The sequence below is a fragment of the Acipenser ruthenus genome, chromosome 6, assembly GCF_902713425.1.
Source record: "Acipenser ruthenus chromosome 6, fAciRut3.2 maternal haplotype, whole genome shotgun sequence".
Lineage (NCBI taxonomy): Eukaryota > Metazoa > Chordata > Actinopteri > Acipenseriformes > Acipenseridae > Acipenser > Acipenser ruthenus.
Genome location: NC_081194.1, coordinates 22,006,065 through 22,020,073, shown reverse-complemented (window position 1 = coordinate 22,020,073; position 14,009 = coordinate 22,006,065). Strand labels below are relative to the sequence as shown.

The window sequence follows — 14,009 nt, the reverse complement described above, 5'->3', positions numbered from 1 at the left end:
AATGTCCACGCGCCAAAACATATCAGAAAGCATTTTGGGATAATGGAGGATGCACAAAAAATGTATTTTGGTATTACAGCGTCCACACTTCTGAAAAAGCACACTACCTGATGCAATCTAATTTAGAACCTGACTCGAGATCACTCCCTGAGGTGGTCTCGAGTCCAGTTCTCGAGTATGGTATTAAACGCTGCGTAGTATAGATGCTAACCGTATTTAGCACTTTTAAGCCGGTTTAAAGGGAACTAATATGGTTTAAAGGCATTGAGTGGACAGGGCCTAAATTACTCAAAGCTGCCTGATCAATATGTGTTAGAATGAGCTAAGATGATGCAATACAACCAAAAAAAATACCTCATAAGCATAGTGTATTGATGAAATTAAAATAAATACTGTAGTGTTGTATCATTAAGTTGTTTTATTTCCCTGGAGGACTAAAAATAAAATATAGGAGGAACCTGAAGATATAAAGTATTTGAGGTTTATTCTGTGTATCAAGATTTTCACACCAGTTACCAGTTTTCACAGTGCTGTATTTTCCATTTCAGAAACAATACTGTCAGATCATAATCTCATATAAATAAGTATGTAACAAATTAATTCTTTATTTAAGGACCTTTAAACCCACCAACCAGCCCTACCACACACTGGGGTAAATGTAAGGATGCACACAAAGTAATTTGCGGGTGCAAAACCTCCATAATGCTGCCGTAAATCGTGTTTAACAGCCATACAGTCTGATTTTAGTTGCTGCTAAAAATGTAGTGTATGTAAAGAATAGTGTTCACCTGGCGTTCTGCACCTGCTATCAAATTTGCACTTTGCTACAATTAATCCATTAAATTATATTGAAATGCATTCAAATGTTTTCCAAACAACTCAATTTAATGCTCTCAGCTCCTTCTCAGAAAACTTTTCTTTTCTTTTCTGTGCACTAAGAGGACTTTGCTGCCCTTCATCTGACATATATATTTTTTGGTTTGTATTTTAGTGCTCCACAAATGTCATACAGTGCCTACTGCTCTCTGTACTCCTAACTCTGTCCCCTCTGGGCTGCAAGTGCGGCCGCTTATAGACCGATGTGCTCATTGAGACCCTCATTATCATAATTGCAGATCATTATTTGTGCATGTTGAGTAATTTACATTGATCTTAAGCTTACATAGGGCACAGTGCAAAATAATTGCCTGGCTGCAATGCAATTTTAATTTTTGCATCCACAATTATTTGCAATGCGCTTATACTTAAATCTACCGCACTTACTTACAGCACCATAAAATATCAAGAAAAAAGTAATATACTCCAAACATGAATCTCCTGAGCATCTATTTGTCTTGCAATATGCTGTCTTTTAGATTTATAAAATATGTGCATATTTTATATTATATATAATAGCTAAAAAACACATTTTCTTGTAATCATCTATGCCCTCCGCTTAAGTAGCGTATTTGTATCTTGTTTGTCTTTATTGTCTTTGATCAAATGAAGATTAGGAGTCACTCTGCAGACTTAATGGTGCCAAATAATTGGAGCTTTAGAAAAACATGTGTACTTTTCTTTGAGTTTTAATACTGTTATACTGTTTTTAATACTTTCTATAAAACCACCTCTGCTTGCCAAGGCTTCTGAAATTCCCAATAACTTGCTTAAACAAACTGCACAAAGCAGCTGTCAAGGTAGTTGTCGATGAGCCTGAAATAATGAGAATTCAAAAGAATGCAATTCTCTCATAAGTGGGGGAGTATATTTTTTATGTAGTATTCCATTTCCCAGACTTTACTTGGAACCATCACAAACTTTTTTAATGGAACTGCGTGATTCAATAATAATGGAGCAAGTTCCCAGAATTATTAAAAAGTGAAGACTTGACATGAAAAGGCAAGGCAAGGGCAAGCATGGTGACAGGCATCTCTGGATCAAAGTTATTCCTGAAGGGATAAAGTTCCTGCCAATCTGATCAAAGTATATATGATAACTTGAATCAGCCTTTGGGTTAGACAAACACTCTCATGTTAGCCCATGGTCCTATCCGATAAACCCTATACTGCATGTTGTCATTATGGTTTACTCACTGTTTTTATTCAAGCCTGAAGCAAAGTGTTTCCATACAGTGCAGAGAAAATATATTTAATATGTACTATACTTTTTTCTTGCTGTGTTTTCAGTGTGTGCCATCAGATAGGTAATCATTTAAAAAATGATACAAACTCAGAATAATACACAAAATAGGTTGCATTTTACATTGGACATTGGCACTTAAGAAAGTAAGCAAATTAAAATGCAAAGGAGTTTTCCACTCATAATTTCTCATGTCAGAATGTTTAAGTCAAAGCTGTTTCTGCACAGTGCATTATTAGAATGATTTTGATTGAAGATTGAATATGCATTCAGTCATGTGTGTCTGAAATTGCAATTCTCATATCAAAGGGTAAAGGAAGCATTATTTGTAAGAAGCATTTTGTCTCTCTGCCTGTTCTATTTCTTGCTCTTGATGGCTCATCTACTGCTTGCTAATCAGCCACATTTATTTTAATGAAGCGTGTCTTATTAATTGGTGTCATGATATTCCTAAACTATGCAATCTTGCTTGCTTCTTAGATATGAGTTGCTGGACCCTCTTATTGTTTTCTCTTTATATGAAACTGCATTTAACATGGGTGTATATACTATTACTGTATTTGATATTCCAGATGTATTTATTTATTTATTTTAATTATGTAGTTTTAGTTAACTTATTTACTGTAATATTATGCTCTTTTGTGCTATAAATAAGGGCAATACAAAAGCTAGCGCACAATGCTGCTAATAAGTCTGCTAGGAAATCTATAACAGACCTATTTACAAAGATACCAGGTTGATAACAGGTGTTTTTTTTTTTATAACGGTGCTCAAAGTGTAGATGTCTTTTTTCACGGTTATCACAGATTTCCAGATTTCCGTGAAATGTACCCATTGCTGTGCAGTTCCCTGAGAAAATTCCCATTTCTGAAAAAAATATTGTAAATATACACATTTTGTATCACTCAAATACAGTAAACGTTTGCCTTATTGACGCACTACCTGTTACACTGGTTTTAGGAACCTGGCAGCCGGTTTAGGTAAAAAAAGACACCAGTTGCATCAAAGTTTGGAAATAGCTCTTTCCAGTACAAGGAAGGTCATTTCAGGTTTCTGTTGTTATTTTAAATGTCTTAAAATGGTGGACATAAAAAACCCCACAAAATATTCTACAATTTAGCGTTTACTGTTTTTAAGGTAAGCATTTAAATATTTAAGACTGTTGTAATAACTCTAGAGAATATGATCAATTTTCAATGTGATGCTATTTATTCTGCTTCAATAAGTATTATGTATAATCGTGAAATATGTTGGAATACCTATTTTTATAACTTGAAATGCATTTAAATAAATACAGTCCTAACAATGCATTCAATGAGAAGAGAACAGTATTAAATATACAGATTATGTTCTTCTGCTTCATCTGTTTTAGAAGACATGTTCTGCACATTTATTTAGCATTCACTATTTATTGTACACTTATCACCTAGTAAAAGTAGAAAATAGTCCAATTTGGCTTGAGGGCAAGAAACATGTTTTGAAACACATTGACTAAATTAAGTAAGAACTCATTTAAACTTAGAAATATATTTTTTCATTTATACTGATTAGGAGGCAAGGCAGACTAGCATCTCGTACCAACATTATGATTTAACAGCTCTCATAACCATATTAATATCCTTATTGTAGACATGACTGTAGCATGATTTCAGGTGTGTTTCAGAGCTCAAGCTCTACAAATATATAATAAAGAGTTACATACATGGTATACATGTATAATAACTAACAACTACAAACACTAATGACACTTGAGACGTATGTATTTATATATAGCCTATAATCGTACATACTAAGATACAATCAAAGTAGATATCATAATAAGAAAATAAATTGAAATCAATATATATAGATGGCTTACGGTATTTTTTATTTATTTCTTTAAACAAAAAAAGATTGTAAAATGCACATTAAAAGAGCTGTATATATTAAGCTGTGGCAAAATACCTCCGCGAATGAGGTAAATGACTAATGGGGTTTAATTTTTATTTTTTAATCTGTACTGTCTGATTTTTACACACATGCCAGATAATCGTAAATCAGCATTTTATATGTGGTGTTCTAAATAAATGTACATTCTGCATGACAAAATGCACAATTTTAAATGAAGTTTACAAATTATACACAAAATATATATTCCTATTATTTTTTATTTCCATTTGGCTGCTGCTCGCTGGTGTGAGATCGCCTCCCTGTATGCTAGTAGTTTCCATAACAGTGAATCATGCCTCCATTCATTTTTCTTGATCTCGTTAACATGCATTTTGATTAACAAGTTCCCTTATCAAGTCGTTGAGACCGGAAGTGATGTATGTGACCTGCGACAATTAAGCTTTTTAATGAGAAATGCGTTCATTACGACCTCATTGACTCAATTTCAAAGCATTAACGAATTGATTTAATTAACACATTTTATTTGAAAATCACTTGCTACTAAAGCTTTTGTTACTATACCACAAGTTCGATACAATAACACTGGTTTTTGAAAATCCTGCCCATTAGGTCTTCTTTAAATACAGGTCAGAACAGTTTTCAAAGTCTTAAAATAAAGGTTAGGGCCCATATACAAAACAAAAGCGCACAAAAAATGAATGCATAACATGCAAATTATAGTAGTTTTATTTATTTTTACCAACAATCCTTTTTTTATTGTACTGTAATTGATTATGCAAACCATGTTTTACAGAACATTTTATTTTCCACTGAACATCACAAAGGTTACCAATGTTTTTCATTTTTCTTTACAATGGTTGTGCTTTTTTTTTACCTTAATTTTAAAGACACCGTAATACAGTTAAGTGAATTTCAGGGACCGCTGACATACTGTCCATTAAGTAATTACACATAATTGTATAGACAGTGGACTCATATATATTTACATCAGCTGGAATGTATTCCCATACTACTCAATAAATCAAGTACATAGAGCAACATGATTCACATGAGTTAAAATACCTTTAATATTTTATCATACTTCATTAAGCTTTGAAAAATGCACAAGAGCACACATTGTTTCATTTAATGCTTAACAGTACTATTTTCTTTAAAACACAACTAGCACTTAGTTGTAGCAAATGCAGCAAACAGGAGACAAAAGTTACAAGCATTAAACTACCATATGCAGTTATCAATCTAATGAATAAGAGCAGAATGATATATATATCTTATTCTGCTCTTGCACGACCACACATATATATATATATATATATATATATATATATATATATATATATATATATATATATATATATATTCTAATTTAAATTGCAAGTTTACAGTATACATTTCATTCTAATAGTAAAACTCATGCTTCACATATAAAAGGCATCCACAACATTGAGAAAAAATTTACAATTTATGAAACATAGTACAATAAATATTAGTATTATAGAATTGCTGCTGTACACAAAAGCAATTAAAATTTCACTCATATAAAAATATGTTTAGTGCAACCTCACATATATTGATACTATTTTACTTCACATCATTCAGACCCAAGTGTCCAAAAAGAAGAGAAATTACATTTATTACAAAGCAGATACACAAACTCTAAATATTTACAAATTCCTGCTTAATGTGCTTATAAGAATATAAGCAAAAAGTAAAGAAAAGGCACAAACATCTGTATATTTAAAAGTACCAGACTGGACAATAAAGTAAGTCCATAAGCAATTTTGGTCAGGCTCATGTACTGTATAAATTAACATTATATATTTATTTTTAATAAGAATAAAATCCTTACAATAGCAAACCAAGTTATAAAAGGCATGCTATGCTTTTAAACTCTACGGAAACTTGAACAAAGTTGCTTGTTTTAAAGACTTTTTTGCCACTTGTATTCAGTATCAATGATATTTGCCTTTTTCCAAGACCTCTCTTGCCAAATCTTTACCTATTTTTGTGCTTGTTGGCAATTTTGTCAGGCCTTGTTGGCCTAACAGTCTTTCATCTGCACTTTTGCTGTAGAAAGCGGAATGAGCTAATACAGTTTCTGATGTACTAAGGTTGTCCTTTTCAGTGTGTGAGTCAGGCTTGGTGGCTGAAGCACAGGCCAACTCGTGGCTGTCCTCTGATCCACTAAAGTGCTGAATGCCAAGCTGTGCACTTTCTAAGGTTTTTTGATGGTGATCAAAAACCTTCAAAGACATATGAGTTTCTGGGGGAGCAATGTCTACAGAAGCGATTCTAAGAGAAGCAATGGCTTTTGTACAAGTCTGTATGCTTTCCTCTTGCTGCTTTTCCTTTTCTATGATCTCTGCAATTTCTTCATTCGTCTTCCAACTTGTTTCTTTCAGTGAAGGGATCGACAGGACTGGGGAAATCACTGAGGCCATTAGCTGAGGGGAAACAGGTTTGTCCTGTTGTTTTGTAAAGTCATCAGGTCCCTCAATATTACTTTCTGAAACAGGGTATGTCACTTCACTGGTGCTTGATTCCTCAGATGCACTCTTCTGTAAAGGTAGCATTGAAGAATGAACGAAGCCGGTCACAGAAGAAGGTATCGAATGGACCATCTGGATACCTCCAATGGGAATCATGGGGAATGGCACCCGTATTTGCTGCTGGGAGTGCAGAGGAAGATGACTAAAGAGATATCCTTGATGACCCCCAGCGGACAATGTAGAATTGAGAGGTTTGTGACTGCCTGGTTGTGTTTCAAAATGATCAGGAGCTTGAGACATACCCTTCCCTGCACTCTGTAACCAACAAAGAGAGTGAATTAGAATGAGAAACATTTCATTTACCTGTACATGCCCACACATCTTACTTATTACAGAACATGGTGTACATAGTCATTCAGAACCTATCCATGTACCCTTTCAAAAATCAACTTTTATAAAGTGAAATTTAAATCTGACATGGATATTTATATTTAAAAAAAAAAAAAAGCTTGCAGAAGACAATCCTGCACAGGATCCTGACAGAATGCAGTTTAGTAGTAAAAACCTGTCTTAATGCTAAGAGGACTGTTTCAAATGCAAGAAAAAATTCCAAATCACAATGTATTACATCTGTGTGACAGGGTGAAGGATGGTATGAGGAGTGAAATCTGGCCTCCAGACAGGTGGAGGCATTAGAGGAAGTAACTTGTGCGACCACATCAAGATGAAGCATGCCTTAACACTAGAACTGCATGCGGGTCAATTTGACCCATTTTTTATTTAAAATGTTAATTACTCTTCTGTTGTAAATCATATGAATGTCAATTTTTGACTTTTCCTAAATATATTAATTAAATATCATAATGGCGTTTAATAGCCAGAAGCGCAAAAATGATTAGAAACAGTTCTAGAACCGCCACGTGGGTCAATTTGACCCATGCATTACAATACATGTTTTTTTTGTAAATGCAGCAAACAAGAAATGCCCCCTCCTCCTCTAGCACATGTTTTTTTTATTTCAAACCTTTCTTTGTGTGTAGACTGACTATGAGACAGAGATTACTATGATTGTGGATTTGTACAATTGCACCAATATGCCAACTCAGTGAAAACCTATACTTTATTTCTCAATGTACCTGGGAGACAGCAATCCTTAGTTTTGTTCCAGAAATGCAACGGGAATATATCAGAGGGAAATATTTTATCTTGAAAGTAGTCATTTTGATTGGAATACGGCAAGCTGCACTCAGATGCACACAGCAAACCGAAATGACAGGTAGGATAACAACTTATGTGCATAATATGAAACGTTTGTTTTTTTATGTAGTATTAGAAACAATGATTTCGGTTTTACAGTTTTGTTTGTACATATACCCGTTTACACCTGTAAATGGGTATATGTACATACATGTTTCTTTTTAAATGTGTATTTTATTATATTTTTTTCACTGTTTGTAGTTGTGCTGTATATGCACTCATTTTAAAAATAAAGCCTTTTATGTTTAATTTTCCATTTAAATACAGTGTTTCTGCGATGCAAATGTTAGTTATGACGTTCATGAATAAAACTTTTGAGTTGTATCCAATAGTATGTCTTTCATTTTAATAACGAAGCAGTTTAAAAATGTATTGGTCAAAATGACCCATGTGGCGGTTCTAGTGTTAAGCATAGAGTCCGGTTGTGACAGCCATCTTGGGAATGTCGGAAGCACAGGTGTTTCGGGTTCGGCTAATATCAAGTAGGTCACAAGCACAACTGAGTAGCGTTTGGCTGTGATGGATTGATGGAGGCATGGCCAGGGTTACAAAAGGGGAACTGTGTGGACTAGCAAGATTCCTTGGGTGCAGGAGGTTGAGGGGTGCAGTGGATGGTGGGACGTGCTGTATGCTAACTGCCTGTATTGTATTGTGTTGTGTTGTTTTTCCTGGAACCAAGCCTGTAGATCCAAGAGAAGGATTACTGGAGACCGGAGAGAAGGACAGAGCGCAGCCAAAGCGGCGAGAAGATGCACAACCATTTGGGAGCAAATAAAAAAAGAACTGTGTTTGTGTGTGTGTATATATATATATATATATATATATATATATATATATATATATATGTAAATAGTGTGTGTGTGTTGGAAAAATACACTGTTTGCTGCACCCAATATAAAATACTCTTGTGTGTGTTATTTCCATCATGCACTTAGTAGTGTTTTGTACTTTAAATATGAGCAATACTCAACACACCTGTAAGTGCCTGGATGTATTATTTTAGGTTACTGATTGATAGATGGAACACACCAATGCCATACTTTCTTCACATTAACTTAGGTAAGTGTGTTAATTATTTAATATGCTTATTTCAAGGTAGCACTGGTAATGTACTTGATAAAAGGTAAAAGTGGTTACCCTTGTTAAATATGTTAAAACTGAAGGGTAATCCTGGAAAGAAATCACTGGTGACATAAGACAAAATGTTTCCCATTAAAAAAAAAAAAACATTCATATTCTTAACCCCTAATTACATAGAACAGAACTATCAATTTTAAAATGCATGTTGAAAGATAAGCAACAACATATTTTTTGTGTTGCAGGATTATCTACTGTAACCAGTGGTACAAATCAATTGCAGTCCATGATTTTGTTCCAATCATGTCCTAACCTTTTCAATTGAACAGTACCTAACTTTGTTCCAGAAACATTGGGGACCTGGTTGGACCAAGGCACTGGATACAAATTGGACTTCTAGTGAATACCACCTATACCAGGAATACTAGCAAGGCAAAAATAGCTGCAGTAGTGTATTTAAATACAGTGCATGTTTAATGTGACAAAACGCTTACCGTGTCCATCTCTGACTGTGTTCTGTTTCTTTGCCCCAATGGGGCCAATTCAGACTGTAAGTACTGCCCCAGTGACCAGGAGGTGTTGTGGTGGTGGGAGCCCCTCCTTGGTGATGCTGCTCTTATTATGGCTCTATGTCTACTCCTAGGAGACAGTTCCCGCCTGCTGGACACTTCCTTCCCCGGGGACATTGGCCTTCCCAAGGAAAATGGTGACAAATGTCTTCTCGGGGAGAGGTCTCTCCTTGGAGACAACTCCCTCCTGAAAGATACTTCCCTTTTTGGTGAAAGGTGCCTCAAGGGGGAAGCATCTCGTCGTGGTGACAAGTGTCCATGAGGTGATACATCCCTTCTTGGTGACAAATACCGCCTTGACGTGGGTGAAGTTTCTCTATGCAGTGAAGAATCACAGCCAGGTGACGACAGCCTAGAGGGTGACAGGTCTCTAGAAGATGAGCTGTGTTCTGGAGACAGCATGTAGCCCTCATCCATTGAACTGGGCACATCTAACCTGTGCTTGTAGGGCTCACTAAAAGCACCCTGGAAAAGCCTCTGGTATTCTGTCACCTGTGCATCTCCACCCTTATCACTTGGTGCCATTAACTGTGTGACTTGAATACTAGGAAGGGTAACTAGGTAGCTTATGAGGGAAGGATTGCTGGGTGGCCCCAAAATCTCTTGTGTTTTCTGTGAGGCGGCTGCAGCTGTTACAGGCAGAGAGGAGAATCTGCACGGCTGTGGGCTTGTACTTCTAGACCTTGTCTTAGGCGTTGAATCTCCATCGTATTCGTCATCCTCATCATCGTCGTCATCGATTTCATCTCCCTCTTCTTCAGCTCCTTCCGAGTCATAGGCATCAGAGAATTGGTGCTCTGCGAGAACCTCAGACTTTTCTACCATATCAGATTCTTTTTGGGCATCATCAGTATTATCTGAAAAAAAGGTTGTATTTTTTTTAAATTTTGTAAAATTTTCCATCTTGAGGAAAATGCCTGCTTATTATTTTGAACTGAATTACTGCTAAACCAGGGGAAAATACATGCGATATATCATTGACTGGTTAACCCAAAGGAGGAAAATATATTTTTGAACTCTAAGTGTGAATGCATATGGATGTTGATCTAAAACTCACATATATTACCCCCACAACCCCCCCCCCCCCACCTGCCCCCCCCAAATCAATTTAACAGAAAAGCAACATGATTACTAATGTTTAGTTTTGCATAACCTTGCAGTAGAAGAATTCTACAAATAAAACCTGATTTTGTAACTGAATATCATCAAAATGCTGTTGTCATCTTATAGTTTTTGTATGTTTTTTTCACACTAGAAGATTAGCCATACATTATGGATTAAAAAGCCCTGCAATCCTGAAAATCTCTATCATACATTTCTAATTTTATAATGTTATCTAAACCAGGCAAACCATGACATTTCTGTTTTTCATTATGCTAATTCTCCCGCAGAAACCACACAACTGCAGTTTGCACAGTGCAGTATTTATCACACTTTGGTTATTATGTACAGTACACCCAATAACTGATTCATACCAGCTTCATCTGTTTCCACATCATCCCCAGATGTCACAGATACACCCAGCTCAAGACATTTTTTCATATGTGCCTTAGACTTCATATGTTTGGTCAGGTTTCCTGAAACCAGAGAGACATAATTAGACTACTGAAATACAAAGGTCTAAAAAGTATTAGTACTGTATTTAATTCCAGCAATACATTAAAGTATATTTTTCAACAAAAATAAGCCTGTAATGACTCATTAATTATTTTTTAATGTGATTGATTAACACATGAAAACAACGCTGCCCTGCAAACCTATTCTAGTCTGCTAATGATGAATGTGGTTGTAATTAATGAGCTTCTAAATCTGACAATTGAAAAAGGCCAAACTGCTAATTCCTGGTAGACACACAATGTTACAAAGAAAGAAAATTGCTGCATTTAAAAATAACTTGCTGTAACAGCAAACAGGAAGCAAAATGCACATATCTGTCATCTGATTAGCATAACATTTTTATGGCTATTTCTACGCATCTTTCAAAGCCTAAAAAGAAAGTGGCGAAATCCTAAATGGCTGTTTTTTGTTTTTTTTTGGTTTAAACCTTTTACTGAAAGTGAAGGATACAAGAATTCTGTATACAGTGAGAAAGAATGAGCAGCAGTCAAACTAAATTTTATGATTTATTTATCATTAATTGATGTGTTGTGCAATATTTCCAATAACTATACAGTCGGTGCCGCCTAATCGGGATACTGATATTCATGATTTCTGCTTAAATGGGATACAACTCTGGGAGACAGTACTCCCCAATGCTATTTATGTTGTTTAATTGGGACGTTACTTTGTTTAATTGGGATACAGCATTTTCAAATGATGAATGCCGATCACTTTTCAGATCAAGACAGGTTTGTGAAGTACAGTTCAGTGAGCATGTGAGTACCCTGTGACTTGCGTAAATTGAGTAAACCAGCTCTTGAAGAAGAAGGAGTCTCCTGTGGTTTTTCAGGCTGCTGTTGCAAAGAAAGTTGGAGTGTCAACATCACAGCTGACTCGCCTTGTGATAAGATGTGATTTCATTATTTTTCATTTCATGTAGAAATAAAAAACTGTGATTCATTTTGTTTAGGAATAAAAAAAAAACAATTGACTCGCATTTTAAATTATGTATTTAGCATTTAATCATAGTGTGTTATTTTTCTTTTCATTTAGAAACAAAAAGGTGTGACTAAGATTGTCTCAAATGTCTCTCGTTTTAATTGGGACAGCTGCATATTCAGGATAGTGTTTCTTCTCCTGAGCCATCCCAATAAAGTGACGCTGACTGTATTATTCAAAAAATGATTGTATCGAATGTGTAATACAATTTCAGTCTGATACAGTCTGTTACAAAATCCTGCACATTTTTGTCTCTAACTAGTTTTCTATTAAAAAGTTAAATAAAGGTGTCTGACAAATCAATGTGTTAAAATCTGTATACAGCCTATTGAGATTGTATTAATACCTGTCTGAATTAGATCAGCTACCATTATGATTGTTGTGTATTAACCGCTCATCAGCGACATTTTAGATCACAAGGCGGAATGGGGTGCATATGCACCCCTCACACATAAATGCAGTAAACTCATGAATTAAAGAAAAAGAAAATCGACACAAAGTATGTTTTTATCAATATAAATATAAATGTATTGGTCACACACAGTTTTGAACTTCTGGAATTATTTTTAAATTAACATTTTTTTTAATAAACACTTTCAACACGCATATTTTTCTGTAAGTGCAACTCGCTCGCTATTGTATACAAAAACGTTGCATTAAGTGGGTCATTTGATGTGTCATATAAAAGACTACAACATCAACGATGTAATACAAAAAGCTCCATCATTTAAAATATAGTATTTACTGCATATAGTATTTAAAGAGCCCAATGTATCATTAACTAAAAGTTGTTAACAAATAAAAGCACATTTCAGCATATTGTTAAACAACTAAATTAATTATATTAAAAGCTTACCTTTTGTTTTGAAAGCAAAATTACAGAATTTGCATACATAAGGTCGTACGTCGGTATGTGTGCGGATATGTTTTTTCAGCATGCTAGGTTTTTTGCAGCGAATTCCACACTCTTCACAAATGTACTTTCCTCTGCCTCGTCCCCTGACATAAATATAGTCCTCATTGGATTTGTACCTGTAAAGAATGCAGAATTTTAGTACTGCTGTCTAATTGCACTGTTATTTAACCTTCAGTAAGTATCAGAAAGTTACAAAACACAGGGAGGATTTTCAAAGATTTTTAGTCCGAAGATAAATAACTCATAATTACATACCGCTTTGTAGTTTTCCATATACTTGTGACATTTTCTAATTTAACATGAAATACTGTACTACTATTATGGCTTCCAGTAGACTTCTGCAATATCATTTTGTAATGTCTTTGATTTCATGATGTTAAATAAAATATCTAGATTATGTTCATATATTATTGTTTTAATGATGTCTCAATACTAAAATTAGGTGATGCAAAACTAGGTGATGCAAAACTTTTGGCCATAGCTGTATAAATAAATAAACACAACTGGGACTGTATTAATGTAAGAGAGTACAAGTAAGTTAGGATATTTATATTTCAATTTTGTTTTTTTGTTTTGTTTTTTGAATAATTTACACTTTGGAGTAAAATCAACCCTATGTTTTTTATCTTTATTTTTTTTTAACTATGAAAATATATAGTAATTGTAAGGCTTCGTTCTTTTAGGTAATGTATCCAATTGTGCATGCCTGTTAACATTATAAAAAGCTTACTGAACAGACTACAATACATGAATTGTAAAATGTAAATGACAGAGCTAAGAGGGATGAGAGACAGACATTATAAGCCTGATTTGATGTTGTGGCTCCATAACAAATGGTCAAATAAAAGCATATAAAATGAATGGACTTTGGGGGAATACGCTGTGTACTGACAGAGTTGCCATATCAACAGCAGAAGTCATATTCCATCCATTACATTGCATAAGAAACATCATTCCAGTTCATTTCATTTCAGTGCTGTGCTTTTATTTTTTTCACATAACAGACTATCAGCAGGACTTAAAACTGAAGAACTGGCTGCCTTCCAGCTTTGATTTTTAAATTGCCTACATTTGCAGACAGTATTTGACAGTAAT

At 34.7% G+C, this 14,009-nt stretch overlaps 1 protein-coding gene across 4 annotated transcripts in view; it reads right to left on the bottom strand.

The window, feature by feature from the left end:
- Positions 1–4,711: 4,711 nt before the first annotated feature.
- Positions 4,712–14,009, bottom strand: part of LOC117410911 (transcription factor HIVEP2-like) — a 67,133-nt gene continuing 57,835 nt past the window's right edge. For all 4 annotated transcript variants that reach the window (XM_034017857.3, XM_034017858.3, XM_034017860.3 and 1 more), the window contains 4 exons: positions 12,855–13,030; positions 10,876–10,977; positions 9,326–10,257; positions 4,712–6,812 (listed from right to left, as the gene is read on the bottom strand). In XM_034017857.3, coding sequence (XP_033873748.3) covers positions 5,961–6,812; positions 9,326–10,257; positions 10,876–10,977; positions 12,855–13,030 — 2,062 coding nt within the window. In that variant the 3' untranslated portion in view covers positions 4,712–5,960. The remainder of the gene's footprint in view (positions 6,813–9,325; positions 10,258–10,875; positions 10,978–12,854; positions 13,031–14,009) is intronic.